The 16,459-nt window shown below is 47.5% G+C and overlaps 1 protein-coding gene across 1 annotated transcript in view; it reads right to left on the reverse strand.

Moving 5' to 3' along the window:
• RORA (RAR related orphan receptor A) overlaps positions 1–16,459 on the reverse strand; it is a 245,817-nt gene that overhangs the window by 19,672 nt on the left and 209,686 nt on the right. The window contains exons 7-8 of the mRNA XM_086955808.1: positions 9,544–9,651; positions 6,309–6,419 (exon numbers count right to left, since the gene is read on the reverse strand). Of these exons, the coding sequence (XP_086811934.1) occupies positions 6,309–6,419; positions 9,544–9,651 (219 nt within the window). The remainder of the gene's footprint in view (positions 1–6,308; positions 6,420–9,543; positions 9,652–16,459) is intronic.

A 16,459-nucleotide genomic window follows, 5' to 3' on the forward strand; every position in this document is an offset into this window, starting at 1 on the left:
TTTAGTGCCAGTTAATAGCTGATTGTGCTATATTAAAAAGACTGTTACTTATGAATTGCCAAGTAACAAAACGATCTCTGTGCCGAAAGCAGTAACCCAATGAGCTATCGAAAATACAGTTCTGTGATCTTCACGTCACGTGATTTGCAGCAAGCACAATAACCCTCTGCACTACTTTGTGATGAGAAAAAAACTCAGATCTCTCCAGAAGGTACATTAATCACCATAGTAAGATTGACATGATTATTATTCCCTGAAAATTGCTGGGAACACAAGTAACTATGCAGCAGGTGCGTTTCACCCTGCAAGATATTTCAAAATATAGCGCACACCTGAAGCCCCCGAACTTGGCGCCTGGTGCAGTACCACCGGTTGCTTTGCTCTAAAGCTGCCACCACTAGTGGCTGGGATTATTTCAAGTTTACTTCTGAATAAGCAGAATAGCAAACTATGAAAGTAAGTTCTCATAAAGAAAATTTGAATTTTTGGAGTGTAGACTGACTCTAACCAGCGGCAGTGTAATAATCATTATTCCTTAGTGGCAATTTACTGACAGAAAAACAAACTATGTAAATTAGGAATTTAACATGACGTAGATAAAGCTGTCATCTGGCCGCATATCAACAGCACAAGGCATGTTGGAGCTTGTAAACCCGTACTTGTATTAAACAGAGACAGGTTAGGTAACAAAATAGGTAATTGATGCATAATGTATTTATAACGTGTTTACTATATATATGTTTTAGTAGTCAGTTACAGAAGTTTTAATGTACATAACAACGTAATCTCATATGGGCAAATCAAATCAGTAATTTAGAAACATGTTTGATTTTAAGCTAAGTAAAAATGTCACGATATTCAGTCAACGCACAGGATTTGAACTGATGGTTTACAAGTCGTGACGTAGAAAATGGAAATCTAAATCCGTTGACCACGAATTACTGGGACCAAAAGGATGGGGGCCTGAATATCATTCCCAGCAAAGCCTGTCACTGACAGAAAGTGACTTGAGATATAGTAAAAAAAAAACCTTAACCCGTCCATTTCAGCACATACCCTAGTAAAACTGGCACTGTGAGCGTCAGCCGGAATGAAAAAACAGATACTTGACCTTGCCTGCGAGAGCTGGAGACCCTCTAAGTTCCATCATATGTGACATTCAATTAAGGATTCTCAGTAATGAAAGAATTCTTCAGCTCTTTGCACTTTACATATTTGACACTGAAGTGTCACAAATTAACAGTTGTAGTATGGAAGTTTTCCAACAGTAATCCTTTCACAGACAGTGATTTTGTTTTATAAAACGAAAATCTCTGCTAGGTAAACTTTGGACAGCATTATTTCCATTGTTTTCCCTGTTTAATAGTTGTAGAGAAGGCTTATTTAGTCACCTGTCAGGTCGGTTTCTCAAACAGTGAAGTCGTTTTCTCATGGACGTTTTTATTGCACAAATCTGTTGTTGTGCTATCTATTTAATAATCTGTACCATCTTGACAGCTAATATCATAACACTCATCTACATAAGATGTAACTACATTGTTTTGAGGGCCCCTGAGATTGGCATTTAGGAGTATGTTTAATTCCTTCGACAAGAAACTAGTCTCATTTAAATACTTTATACATTCATAATGTGTGTTTGTGCAATAATATCTATATAAGGACCACCTAATTGTGCATAGAATTACCAGGACACACGTATGTTTTCCTAATTCTCTGTCTCATGGGAGGCAATACAGAGATATACAGTTTAGTAAAGACTGTCATGTGATGTGCATAACACTTTGATCTGTAAACAGACCCACATGGTTCAGGATTTCTGAGTCTCGCCCTTCACCAGGTTAGGTTACTTTCTGACTTCTACTGGGAGCGTGCACGCATCCTTGCCTATGAAGCTGTGCCTACATCTTTGCTCACATTCAGGCTTGCACAGTAGGAAGATTCAAAAAGAACAATTGATTTACAGACTGCAGAACAATGTCATACATTCACCCCAATACAGAGATCTGGGCCTAAATCCATCGTTTTTTTGCTCACCATGCCTTTCCAGTTTGGACCCAGCCATGTGCAAATCAGTCTTGACCCTGCGCCCAGGATGCTTGTTTCCGGTTCAGGGATGACCTGGCTTGGCAGTTCGGACTGGACTGTTCCTTGAGGCACAGGGTCAAGACTGATTTGCATATACCTGGGTCTGAACGGAGGAGGCGAAGTGAGCTAAAGAATTATAATGGATTCAACCCAGATCTGTGACTGGGGTGCGTGTCTGAAGAGTTTCAGCACTCCGTCCATCATCTCCTTGTGTTAGCACAGTAGGAAGGGGGATTTGGGGGGGTGGCCGACGGGAGGGAGGCTCGCCCCCCCCCGGGGAAGGGGGAAGTTTGGGGCACCAGGGAAGGGGGGGGAGGAAGTGTGGCAACAGGGGCTCGCCGTAGCTGGCGTTTGTGGGCTGGTTGGGCGGTTTGGGCTACTTTTGGGCTGGTTCCATATTTAAACCGGCCATTTTGTGTCACCACACACTGTTTGGTGCGGTGACACAGCAGCCAGGGTGTAGAATTTTTTGTCTGTATTTAGAGGCCTTTGCATTCGTTGTGGCGCGATTGGGAGCGGTTGGTCGGCGCTTCGTGGTTTCCTGTGGCAGTGGTGCGCAGTTCAGGGAGAGCGTCGTGCGGGTCAGGGGTCGGTGTTTAGAGGACGTGATGGCGGCGGGGGACAATCCGCGTGTGACAGAGGCTCTCCGGTTGCTGCGTGGGGCGGGCCGCTTAGATGTCTTGCGGCCCGGCCTCAAGGTAAGGCCACAGCGGCGCGCTGCTGATGGCGCCGCTGCGGCTGTAGCGGCATGTGATCCGCCGCGGTCGCGGCTGCGGCCGGCTCTGCGGGGCGGGAGGGGGGGCGGAGGAGCGAGGGGCGGGGGGCGGCGCACTGAAGCAGCGCCGCAGGGCAAGGCCAAGGGAGGCTCTAAGCGGGTGGGTCGAAAGGGAGCGAAACGGCCCCTGCAGTTTATCGAGGAGGCGGTGGGGGAGGGGGGAGGGGCGGGAGTGGCACGCGAGGCAATGACTGAGCCCGGGGGGGAGGGAGGGGAGGCTGGCAGGGACACGGCGGAAATGCAGGGGGAGGGGGGTGCAGTGGAGAAGGGGGGCGGGGGGCTGAAGGGGGAGAGGGGCACGTGGTGGTGGGGGGAGGCGGGGCAGAGGGGGCTGGGGGGCCGAGTGGCGGGGAGCGCGAGGGTCAGTTCCCCTGGTGCCAGAGAAGACGTGCGGTCCCAGTACAGTGTTGTCCTTTCTCGGTATCGAGCTCGACTCGGTCGCCATGGAAGCACGCCTACCGGAAGACAAGAGGTCCGCAATGATGGCTTTGATGGATGGAATGTTGTCGAGAAGGAAAGTGACGGTCCGGGAAGTGCAGGTGTTGTTGGGCCATTTGAATTTTGCATGCCGCGTGGTGCGGGCGGGCCGAACGTTTTGCCGGCGTTTGGGTTTGGTGTTGTCCGGGTTGCCTTTGCCTCATCACCATGTGCGCCTGTCCGCGGGGATGAAGGAAGATCTGCGCATGTGGCGGTCGTTCTTGAATCGGTTCAATGGGGTGCCCATGGCGCCGGCGGAGGACTGGGAGTGGGACGTCACTATGTACCCGGATGCGGCGGGCGTCGGCGGTTTCGGTCTGTACTGGGACGGAAAGTGGTGCGCGGAGCAATGGCCGGAGCAGTGGCAGGCGGGAGGGAGGAGCATCGCGTTCTTGGAGTTGTTCCCGTTGGTGGTGGCAGTCACGGTGTGGGCAGGGGCGTTGGCGCATAAACGTGTGTTGTTTCGAGTGGATAACATGGCTGTCGTGCAGGTGGTGAACAGGCAGTCGGCCAGGGACCCGCAGGTGCTGAAACTGATGAGGGTGTTTGTGTTGCGCTGCTTGGAGAATGACATACTGTTTCAGGCGCGCCACGTCCCGGGGGTGGACAATGACATTGCCGATGCTTTGTCTCGTTCACAGTGGGAGAGGTTCCATGGGCTAGCCACGACAGCGGAGGAAGCCAGGACGCCAGTGCCGGAGGACATGAGGTCGGTGGGCGAGGCTGGGTCTTTCAGTTGGTGAAGGCGTCGGTGGCGGTGTCTACATGGAAGGCTTACGAGCTAGCTTGGGAGGAATTCCTGCAGTCAGGTGCGGTGTGTCAAGGGGACCGGTGGCGGCGCGAGGATCAGGTGGTAAGGTTCATGCTGGTGCTCATGGAACGGGGTTTGTCACGGGTATCAATTGCGGGCAAGTTGTCGGCGGTGGCGTTCATGGGCAAGATGTGGTGGGGGTACCCCCCGTCGGCGGGTAAGCTGGGGACTTGGTTGCTGGAGGGGTGGGCGAGAGAGAAGGGTTACGAAGGTGCGGTTGCGCCGTCCCATCACGATAGAATTACTGGAAAGAGTGATCGGCGCGCTCCCGGGGGTGTGCAGGGATGAAGGCGATGTGTTACGGTTTTCCACATTGATGTCATGGCTTTTCTTCGGGGCGTTTCGAGTGTCGGAGTTGCTGGGTGGGAGAGGGGGGCGGGGGGTGTTGTGGGAGGATGTGGAGGTGCGAGCCCAGGAGGTGGCGGTGCGGTTGCGACGCTCGAAGACGGACCAGCGGGGGGTCGGAACTTGGGTGGTACTGGGACCGGGCGGCCGGGAGGGGGTGTGCCCGGCGGCGTGGGGTAGGCGGTTGATGGCGGCCGGTGGCGAGAGACAGGGGCAGGTTTTTGGTCGGAGTGGGGGGGGACGGAGTGACGGCGGCTCAGGCTTTGTGGGTCCTGCGGCGCGCCCTGCGGTACATGGGTGAGGATCCCCGGGCTTTCGGGACGCATTCCTTTCGGATTGGGGCGGCAACGGAGGCGGCACGGAGGGGTTGGGGCAAGGATGAGATACAGAGGCTGGGCCGGTGGAAGTCTGATTGTTACAGGACGTATGTGCGGTTGCGGGAGGTGGAAAGGTTGTTGTCACAGTGATTCCCGATTTTGATATGTGTGTCTTTGCAGGTGCGGTGGCGGGGCCGGCAGTGGCTGTTCTGAGTATTTATATTGTGGGATGTTCATTCATCAAAAGGGCAGAACAAGCGGAGTGGGACAGGCATCAGTCACTCAATTTGGGATTGGATACGGGGTTGTACAGGTGTCATTGGAGGGGAAAAGGGGGTAGGCGGTGGCATGAGTTGTTGCCCTTGTTGAACTCGATGGTGAGGGGAGGGGTTTGTCCGGATGTGGTAGTGATTCACCAGGGCGAGAACGATTTAGTGCAGTGCAAGGGGTTAGCACTACTCAAACAAATGAAGCGGGACCTGAGGGAGATCAAGAAGCAGTGGGCGGGCTGCCATGTCATATGGTCTGAGTTTATTCCCAGGCGGGTGTGGAGGGGGGCTGAGCGCCCAGGAGCCATTGACAGGGCACGGAGGAAGATTAATCGGGAGATGCGGGATTTCTGTGCCAGGGAGGGGGTGGGGAGAATGGAGCACCCGGAGTTGCGCTACGGTGCAATCTATTTTTTCCGGGAGGATGGGGTTCACCTGTCCAGGTATGGCATGGAGCTGTATATAGTGCAGCTGAAGGAGGCGTTGGATGGGGCGTTGGGAGTGCTCAGGTATCCCAGGAGGCAGGAGTCCTAGGGGGGGGGTCGAAAGTCGTAAGCGACTTTCGAGTGGCGCTGTCCTAAGGAGATGGGGTGGTTTTGCTGCAGGCCTGGGACTGTATGGTAGCGGGGGTGAGGTCATGGAGGTCATGGGGGCATGCTGTAGAGGGGTAGGTTGCTGAGAGGATGTGTTGTTTACTGTTGCAATGTTTGGGGTAACTATTTAGGGGTGGGGGTGGGAGCTGTCAGGCAGTTGTTATTTAGTGAGCAGTAGTTTTGTTCGGCACAGGCCAGGTGGGATTGTTGTTGTAGGTGCACCTGATTCCAATAAAGCGGCCTTTGTCACACATTTTGGTTGTCTGTGTCAGTGCTTCCCCCCACTCACCTACCGGTGTGCCCCAAGATGTCCAGCCACCTTACAGTGTTCCCACATTTTCCCAAGACGGGATCATAAATGGGCTTAGAAATAATGTTGTCAGGAAAAACATGATTTGCTGAAGTCACAAGTATGTTATAAGGCTAATGAGATGTTTTTGGGGTTACAAACAACGTCTGGAGAAGAGTGAGGCTGTGGAAACAGTAACAAGGAACAAGTGAGGCTTGTATGCACTGATGTTTGAGCTCTCAGCGGTGCAATAAACGGTAGGAGTAAAGGAAGTATTTGTAAAATAAATCGAATGGTTCGACATGCCTGTTTCCTTGCCCACTAGCAGGGTTCACTTTATATCTTACCTGCTGACATTAAGACGAACGCAGAAAACAACGCTATCTCATCCTCTGTCAGGTGCATAGAACATAGGCTCTTCCCAAACTCAAAAACAAATGTAATGAAGTCTTCACAACCTAAGCAGGTAAACAAAGAAGAAAGCTTAGATTCTCAGCCAGGATTTCACAGGAGACACAACAAGCTCAAGTAAAAGGATAATGGATACGGGACTATCGTCACAAGTAGTATGCCTTGGAAAGGTCAATGGAAAGTAAAGTGGCCACAACTGTTGGGCACACACATGTGGAAACAACTGTTGTAAGCGCAATAGGGCATCCAGAAAATTACAATACCTTTAGGAAGCATAACATGGCACTACAGCTGGGGATACTACCACCATATAAAAACGACTGTATTATTACTGGTTATTATTAGTTACAATAACAGTTTTCGAGTATGCATTGTATGTGAATGTTCTAGTGCAATTTATGGCACACAAAAAAAGAAAACCCACTGCTAGGGTAAAATAAAATGTACAACTTTCTCGGATGTCCTATTGCACCTACAGAAATTCCAAATAATACAATCACTGTCTAAAAACGTCAACTAAATTCTGCCTGTCTGGACAGACTTTTGTTCAATACCCTCATTGATCCATCACCACTGTAGTTGTACGATCTAGTGCCAAAGCACTAAATTCCATCTTATTTTTCCAAGTTTTGTGAATGTCGACTCCAGGCACATCCTGAATGCCTTAATGTGATGTCAACCAGAAACCCACAATGCCATACTCCAAAGCCAACTTTAGACGGTATACTTCCCTGCATCTGCATTCGTGTGAAGTAATACATCAAATTTATGTTAACGTTAAAAAAAACATTTTTGCTATCCTACGTTTTTGGAAGGTTGGCCGGATCCTATGTGAAACTACAAAAGATGTAAGCACAGAAGTAGTATTACAGGTAACATTTTATCTTTTGCACTGTGATTCTTATTATAGATTCTTATGCTGCACATCGTATCACAGAACAGACAACTCCACTTTAACGTTGAGCTGAGTTTATAGCTGGGGGAGCAGTCAAGAGCTTTTCATGTTATTATCGACCATGCTGCAGATCTAATCGCACGCCACTTTTATTGCTGCAACACCAGGCTTAATGATTGCATAATCTCTGTGTACCAGCCCAAAATCAATAAAGGGTAGCATGGTGGTCCTGTACATTTCCCCTCTGTTTAACCCCTCCATTAGGGCAATAAATAGTACATCTGTGATTTTCTAACATCCAGTGTGGGTAATAATCTATCAACTGTAAAAAAAAAGAGAAATGTTGGTCTGGGGTGGTCTTCCTCCAACTTTCTGTCTTCCTCTTCTGTTTCTGGAACTCGTTTTTACTGGCCTTAGGACTCTGAACAATTTACCACTGCGACCAGTGCTAAAGTGCATGTGGTCTCTCCTCTAAACATGGTAATATTGGCTTATACCCAATTGGCATATTTACTTATAAGTCCCTGTTAAAGTGGTACTATAAGTACCAGTCCCAGTGAATTAAAAGCTACTAGTGGTTCTGCAGCACTGATTGTGCTACCCACTTAAGTAGACCTTGCAACATGTGTCAGGCCTGCCATTGCAGAGTATGTGGGTGAGGTTTAAACTGCCATTCCTTCATGGTAAAAAAAAACTTTTGCCAGTCCCAAACCTTCCTTTTTAATGCATATAATTCACCCTAGGGTAGACCCTGGACAGCCCAGAGGCCCGGGTGCACTGCATTTAAAAAGTGGGACAGACACTTTTAAGTTTTACATGTCCTGCTAGTGGAAAACTCTAAAATTCGTTTTTCACTACTGCAAGGCATATCTCTCCCTTAGAGTGATATTGGAGTTGCCTTATTATCTTTTATAAGTGTAATGTCCAAATGGTAAGAGATAACCTATCCAAGTTTGATGTGTCTTGAATCACAGTTTAAAATCATAACTAATGGTGAAATAAGTTTTTTAATTGCCATTCTGAAAATTCAGCTTTTAGCAAGTTGGCATTTTCTTGCCTTAGTTGTTTGGTGCATGCAGCCTGTCTCTGGTCACATGAATGATAGTTGGGCTTTGTGTGTTTCTCCTAGACAGCCACACACAATGGGAGATTAGGTGTGACTGGATAGAACATCACTGGCAAGATGGTAGGGAGGAGCTGGGCCCAGCCTCACTTAAACCTGAATTGGCTGTGTCCTGTGGCCACACAAAGAACTGCATACCCCCTGGCGTTATTCTGGAGCCAGGGAAGGCAGAATGCCGGGGGGACTTTAAGGGGAAATCTGCAGACGCTTCTCCCCCACTTCAAAGGCACAACTGGGTATAAATAATGGACCGCAGACATCACCACTTCTGGACCTGTGGATACTCCTGTGCTTCTGAAGGACTGCCACTCTGCTGGACTCCTGCTTTGCTGTGCTGACTTGCTGCCAACTGCCATCTTGCCTGGGTGAAAAGGACAGGACCTACATCTCTTGAACCCAGAACCTAGAGTGATTCCAAGGGCAAGTTGGCTGGCCTCCTGATCTGAAGCCTCAGGTACACAATAGGCTTCCAACAACCTCACACCTGGACTCTGTCATCTGTGAGTCTATCCTGCCAAGTAGTGCCACCCCAGTCTCAGGGAGCTTCCATGTTCTAAATGAGAAAATCGATTAAAATTTCTAAAAAAATTACAATGTGGAAGTCGTACCCTGTAGGACATGCTTGCTTGATTCCAAATGCTGCATCAATAGATGTTCCTCTTGAACATTTGACTTTGATATCTGTTGTTCATTTTCTATCAATTCTATGCCCTAATAGGATGTATCCTAATCTGATGCTAAAATAGATAGATCTGGTACCAGTATTCACTCTGTCTCATTATAAGCTTAGGACTACTTTGATTATCAAAGACCCCATAAACTCTTCAACATCAGTATTATTCACTGTCCTAATGCATGGAATGGAGCACAGCAAAGGTTACACCAGCCTCCACACAAAGTAAATCCTCTGTCTCAGGTAAGACCTTGATGCAGATATATCCTCAAACAGCAGTGCTGCAGCCATATGTATCAACCCTGTTCTTAGGGAGGAGCTGAATATCCACTTGTAGGTGCTGCTAAGATATAGAGGGTGGAAGACGTTAACTCTGTTTCCCACCATATTAGTAAAAGTTACTGACCATACCACTTACCAATGTAAAAAAACAGAGCAGGGCTCTAGACCTGCATAAGATTAATTTTCATGTTATCTTACCTAATGATTTGAAAACTTCTGAGCAAGCATATTTTCCATCGAAGTATACTGTGTTGTTCTGCGAGTCGAAGGCACGGCACATTCTGATAAATACTACTTCTAAAGAACCTAAACATAAAAAATATATGGATCTTGTTATTAATTATAAGATATCATACTTCCATTAAACAATAAATATAATTGGTAAACTTTAATCCATGATGCACAGCATGCATCAGTACAGAATAGTTTAGAACTACAGAAAACTAGAAATGTAGAGTCCGAAGTAACACTGGGCCATTATATGCATTACTATGCTACAGTAGAGCATTGAAAGCAATAGGAAAGCAATCATTGCTATACTGATACATTTTTATAACATAATTTTGACTTTTTAGTGAATAGTCCTCCCCCCACCTCACATGCAAGGCTATTCCAAGAGTTAATTGCTCACATGGTTTCAAAGGTTTACCCAATATGGAACCAAAATGATCTTTCTAGTAATATCCTATTATGTCTGGTTTTAGCATTACCAATAAGTTTCACTTTCTAAAGAACAAGTTACTTACCTTCAGTAACTATTTATCTAGTAGAGACATATATATCAGATGTAGATTACTTGCCTTATAATTTTCCCCAGGCATCAGTCTGGATCCAGAGATTTTTCAACAGCAGTACCCCTGCACGTCGGTATGTGGTTTTTGCCATCGTGGGCGACGGGATGACATTGCTGGAGCTATATAGACCCTGCCCATGCTCGCTGATGTCCGTTCTTAACACAACTTTCCAAGCCAGAAGCACAGGCACTGGCTACTGAAGTGTCAAAACTAGGGCCCTTTAGGGGAGTCCCTATCCCTAGAAATCAGTTCACAGAGTGGGGAGGATGGGTGGGCCGGTAAGGAATCTACAACAATATATGTCTCTACCAGATACATCATTAGTGAAGGTAAGTAACTTGTTTATCTGATAAAGACTATTAGTTGTAGATTCCTTACCTAAGAATATATACCCCAGCAATACCATCCCCAGAGGGGGCTCTGCGAACCAAGAACACACTAGGAAGTCCTGGGGATCAAACGGGCAAAGTACCTATCCCTCCAGACTTGGCTGTCCAGGCAGCACTGTCTGGTAAAAATGTGCAGGGGTGTCCACATCGCTGCCTGACAGATATCAAGGATTGGGACTCTGTGTGCTAATACAGCGGATGCTGCTGCTGCTCTAGTGGAGTGAGCACGCAACCCCACATGAGTTTCCTACTTCTCCAATGCATAGCATATTTTAATGCAGAGACCAACCCATCGAGAGATGGTCCGTTATTTCTCAGTCCGGCCTTTTTTGGAGCCCACATAGCCAATGAAGAGTGGATCATCCACCCAAAAGTCTTTGGTACAATCAAGATAAAAAGACAATGCACTTTTTGGGTCCTGACAATGGGAGTCTCTCTTCTTCCTTGAAGGGATATGGGGGCGGGTAAACGGTGGATTGAGTGATGGATTGCCTCACATGAAAGGGTATGACCACTTTAGTAAGAAACTAAGCTTTTGTCGAATCACCACTTTATCCAGATGGACAGGCAGATAGCTTGGAAGCTTGGAAAATAGAGCCTGTAGCTTGCTAACTCTGCATGCAGAGGCGTTGGCAATAAGGAAAGCAGTTTTAAGAGTGAGAGGGCAGTTATGAAGAGGCTCGAAGGGAGAACGCATAAGAAAGATCAAGATTAAATTGAAATCCTACTAGGGCATTATGAAAGGGAACAGAGGAAACATATGAATAAGGCCCTTAAATAACCTATTTACTATGGGTGACTTGAACAAGAAAGGCTGATCGAGAAGTCTCAGTGAGGCAGAGATAGTTGTCCAAAACAGCCGTGCTGGCCCAAAAAAAGTATGTACAAGAAAACCTCTGAAAGAAGGGCAGAAAAGGTATCATTGGCCTTTGCTGTGCACCATGCCACAAACTTGTTCCATATACATGTATACACCGAATTAGTGGAGGGATGCCTGCCTGCCAAGAAGACATCACAGACTTCGGGTGGAAGGTCGAAAGCTGTCATCTGCTCCAGCTCAAACTCCATGTAAGAAGGTGGAGGCTGGACAGGTTTGGGTGAAGAACCGTCCTTGCTGCTGCAACAGAACATCCTCCTGAGATGGGCAGTCTGATCAGAGGATCGATGGCCATGCTCAGAAGGTCTGAATTCCAGACTCTTCATGCCCAATCCGAAAGCACAGGAATGATCTGAGCCCGGTCGTGCTTGATATTCTTGAGCACTCTGGGCAGAAGTGGTATAGGCGGAAAGGCATAGAGAAGGCCGAAGCTCCACTTGTGACGAAAAGCATCGCTGTGGGAGTGACCCCTTGGAAACTCCAACAAGTAATACTGCTGACATTGCTCATTTTGTCGGAGGCAAACAGATCTAGCCAAGGCTCTCCACACCACTGAAAGAAACCTTGCATTACCTGCAGATGGGGACACCATTCGTGATCGACCAGGCACTGATGGCTGAGTTTGTCGGCTCTAGCATTCAGAAAACCTGCCAGGTGTTGAGCCACCAGGGTTATGCCCTGATGTTCCAGCCATGTCCAGAGAGCCTCCTGACAAAGTGTTCACGACCCGACCCCACACCACCCTGTTAGTTGCAGAACCACACTGCAGTGGTGTTTTCTGTGAAAACCTGCACCACTTTCCCTAGAGAGAGGTAAGGAATGCCTCCAATGCCAGTCTGATTGCCTGGAGCTCCAGTAGTTGATATGGAGACCAGACTCTGCTGGAGTCCAGACACCTTTGATCTCTGCCTCTCCCAGATGGCCGCCTGATCCCTGGAGCGACACATCCGTCACTACTGTTATATCTGGTTGGTGATAGGAGAGGATCTGCCTTGGTTCATTAGCCACCACTGCAGTTGTTGTGCAGTTCCCTTCGAGTTCTAGATGTAGTCAGAAGGATTTCCATGATGCTGTGCTCACTGGATCTTCAGGTCTCACTGCAGAGTCTACATATGTGATATATAATTTGGTAAAGTTAAACAGGTAGGCTGATGAAGTAGGAGATGAGACATAGGGCGCAGGATGCACTGTCAGGAGAGTGGTGGGGATGCTTCTGTTGCTCTTTGTGTAATAATGTAGTAAAATCTATGACTGAGAAGGTGTTGTTGCAATGGTGTTTTGTGGATGGAGTTGAGTTGGTTGTGGGGGTTAATTATTTTGGTGCAGCAGAAGAGACCTAACAAGGTTTAGGGAATCCTTGACTTGGCAGTCAAAGAGAACAATGTCGACATTGAGTGATCATTTATACTTGAACATTTAAAAGTGTGTGTGATTTCTTCCATTTGTGCACGTATAATCATATTTCAATTCTGTGAGTGCTGGTAGAAGATTATAACCTGGGATGTGGCCGGTCAGCAGCTGAGTTACAGGTAAAGCTATGACACTGAACAATGGAAATATGGTTGCTTTGAACAAATTGAAATTAGCTAGGAATGAAATAAATTCATCTGCTAAAGGAATGCAGGAATACTATGCAAGAACTTGTCTCTTAGGGATGGAATGTTAGCTATGGATAGGAAGATGGTAAGGAAGGTCGGTTGATTATTAAATTATTGAGGGTCTGATCATGGAAGAGGATTGATGGTCAGCTCAAAGTGACTATTGTTTTGAGAAGAGAATAATATAAAGAGAGGTTCAACATAAACGAGTAGGAAAAGCAGGCGTCTTCATAAACTGGATGAGAGAAGAGTGTTCTTTCTAGAAATGGTTTGAATTCATGTCTCTGAGGGTGATGGCGGGGAAAGGTCATTGGAGTCCTAAGATACTGTTGATGTCATCAAAGAGACTAAATGGGAGGGGGGAGGGGGGAGGGAAAACAGAGAGTCAGTTGATGCAATATTCAGTTTGACTGGTGTGTGACCATGATTTTTAGGTATTCTATAGAGAATATGTGTGGAGGGGGCTTGCATGGTTTGGGGGCAGTTGTTGTGTCTGAGCCCTTTTGAAGGCTCTGTGAGAAGTTGGCCTGGTATATGCTGTCTACTAATTACAGTGGGCACCTTTTGTACCAGTCCAAACAACCCTTATTGATGATTAGGTTAAAGACAACCTTTAATGAAAGCTATCCTAGTGGTAGCTATGGAGAGCAGACTTCAGGTTAAGTCTCGAAGGAATGTAAAGCAGCTTGTTTTACCAGATCAGAACCTCCTGAATGAAAAAATGAAAGGAGAACCACACAAGGAATATATAAAATATATGTATTTATAACTAAACACTCTCTACTAACCTCTTTATGAGATAAGAGAAAAGGCACACAATTTTAATTCACTAGAACGACAGTAAATAGCACAATACACAGTGGGCTCCCGGGGGAGACCATACCATATCACTAAGAAACCACGACTTGACTAGACACAGTGCTTAGAGCAAATAGAATTGCTGGGACCCCAAGGAACCACCCAAAGTGGGGACACAGGGGACCCACGGAGTACGGGTGCAGTGTGAGAACACAGGCACGAGCTCCGTCAAACTTTATGGGAAATTCATCGTTGGAATTTTAAAGATTAGGTATACTTCGAAGAGGACTTTGAGCAAACCCTTTCAAACATAGAAGGTTCTAAGGCCAGCACCCTTGTGAGTACCGGAGTACCTGTGTTACCTAACCCAGGGGAGCCGGGTGCATAGTTGTCAAGTGATGTCAGGAGTCTTCGTCATTTTCAATGGCATAATGCAGAAAAGTGCTGCTGCCGTGAAGATGAAAAGAGTCCTTTGGAATCCAAGCTTGGATTCGAGGTGAGAGGAACCTGAAAGCAGAGGGGACAGAGTCTAGGTCACTTCAGGGTGACCAGGGGCTGGGTAGATGAATGCCCACAGATGTCGGGTGCTGCAGTTGCGTGATGCTTGACTCTGCAGCCACGGGGACCAGGAGACGTCAACGACCACCAAAGTCCAGAGGTGAGCTGTTCCGCAAAGGCTGTCGAGTGCTGCGGGGGGAGAGGGGGTGGGGGATCAGTGTCCGGATGGAACACCAACAAGCCTTGGCAATTGCAACCAATGCGGTCAGAGAAAATCAGCTTTGGTGAGGACCAGCAAGGTCCTGGGGACTCTCCAAGCAATGCAGAGTCAGGGCACATCTGGAGAAACCAGGAAAGCCCATGGAAAGTTAAAGTTACCTTAACAGGGACCCACAGGCCAACAGACCTGGGATCACGAAGGGACCTCAAGATGAATCACGAAATACCAGCCCACGGAACACTCGTAGAGTGCAGGTCTGAAATCTTCAGTGGAAATACTGCTCAGGGTCAGGACTACAAGTAGCCCAAAGCATAGCCTCAGGAATCGCCAAAAAGCATATGCTGCTGCAAAAGTACACAGTGCACAGGGGTTCAGGTTGCACGGTCCCCATGAGGGATACGGGCCGCAGAATAGCTGAGAGCGCACATCAACCTCCGAGACCTCAGGACCCCACCTCCTGTGTTGCAGAAATCTTCTGAGTTCTCAGGAGCTCAGGAGATGCCAACCGGTCAGATGCATTTAGGTGCCTGCCTTGAAGGGGAGTAACTCCTTTACTCCAAGGGAGATTCTTCAGTCATCCAGTGTAGTGTAGATTGCACTTGGTTTCTGTAGCAGAGTTTAGTCCAGGTAAAATTCAAAGTCCTGTAGTCAGGGGTTCCTACTTTATACCCAAGGAATCGGTGGGACAAACTCTGGGGACCCACCCAGGATAGAGGGATGGCTCCACCCATGTCCTTTGTCCAGTTTTAAACCAGAGCAGCAGCAAATGGCTCCTGCAACCGGTTTGAGCTGGACTATGCACAGGGATACCATATGTGCCCACAGGGCAGACATCAAAGCCCTCTCAGAGTGCACCCACCCAGCCCCAATACAATAAAGCATGTCTGGGAGGTGATAACACCTCCCTGTGACAGGAAGCCTGTTGACAAGCCTTCCTCTGCTCGAGCTTGGCTCAGCAGCAGGAGGGCAGACTCATGTCTGTGGCTGGCAGCACCCATTTTGTGATGCCCATGTCGAGAAAGCTGTTCCCGGGTGTACCGGTGTTGCATATGTCCCTTTAGGAGGGTGGAATCATACCTCTCCCGCCAGTTACTGGTGGGAAGGTATGATTCCAAGGTGTTTGACACCAAACACAACATGTTTCCAAGCAGCTGTTTTAAAGTTAGCATTTACCGCAAGGTTATAATGCACTTAAGAGTATATGGTTGGCTGCATTACAAAAAACCCCGGAGAATAGTTTCCAAAGGCTGCAGAGGGGCTCTGCTCATGCATGGGCACCCTCTCACATAAAACCAAGTACCCTGCCTTCAGGATTGATAAGGCCTGCCGTAGGGGTGACTGATAGGTTTATATGTGCAGTGATATAAGGTAAATTTAGTGAACCTATATCTAAGTAAGGGGTGCATGCACCACCTTACACAGGCTACAGTAGCAGACCTGTGGTGTCATTTTGAATGGTCTCTCAGGGGTGGCATAATACATGCTGCAGCCCCTGGGAGGCCTCTGGGGTACCTATGCCCTAGGTATATAGTATACCATATACTAGGAACTTATAAGGGTACCCCAGAATCCAATCTGGAGTGTACCTAAAGTTCATGCAATACATTTAGAGGAGAAAGCAGCTTGACTGGGGTCCTGAATAGCAGGATCCCAGTCAGTCTAAGTCGAAAACAGTGAAACATCAGCAAAAAGTGGGGGTAACTATAAGTAGCCGATTCTACTCTCCTACAGGCTCCATATTTCAGAAAGGGAGGGTGAAAGTCAAAATTATCTATAATGAGGAAAGTTTTATTGCAAAGTGACTTATTACATAAACAATGAGAGAGCGTTTGGGTATTGAAGAGCCTGGTCCCATAGGTCGGCAATTTTCAGAGCCATGGGCGGTGGTGGTGGGTGGTAATTTACTAGGGCAGCAATAGTGTTAGTGGATAGGAATTAGT

Source organism: Lissotriton vulgaris, chromosome 2_1 (assembly GCF_964263255.1).
Source record: "Lissotriton vulgaris chromosome 2_1, aLisVul1.2, whole genome shotgun sequence".
NCBI classification, from domain to species: domain Eukaryota; kingdom Metazoa; phylum Chordata; class Amphibia; order Caudata; family Salamandridae; genus Lissotriton; species Lissotriton vulgaris.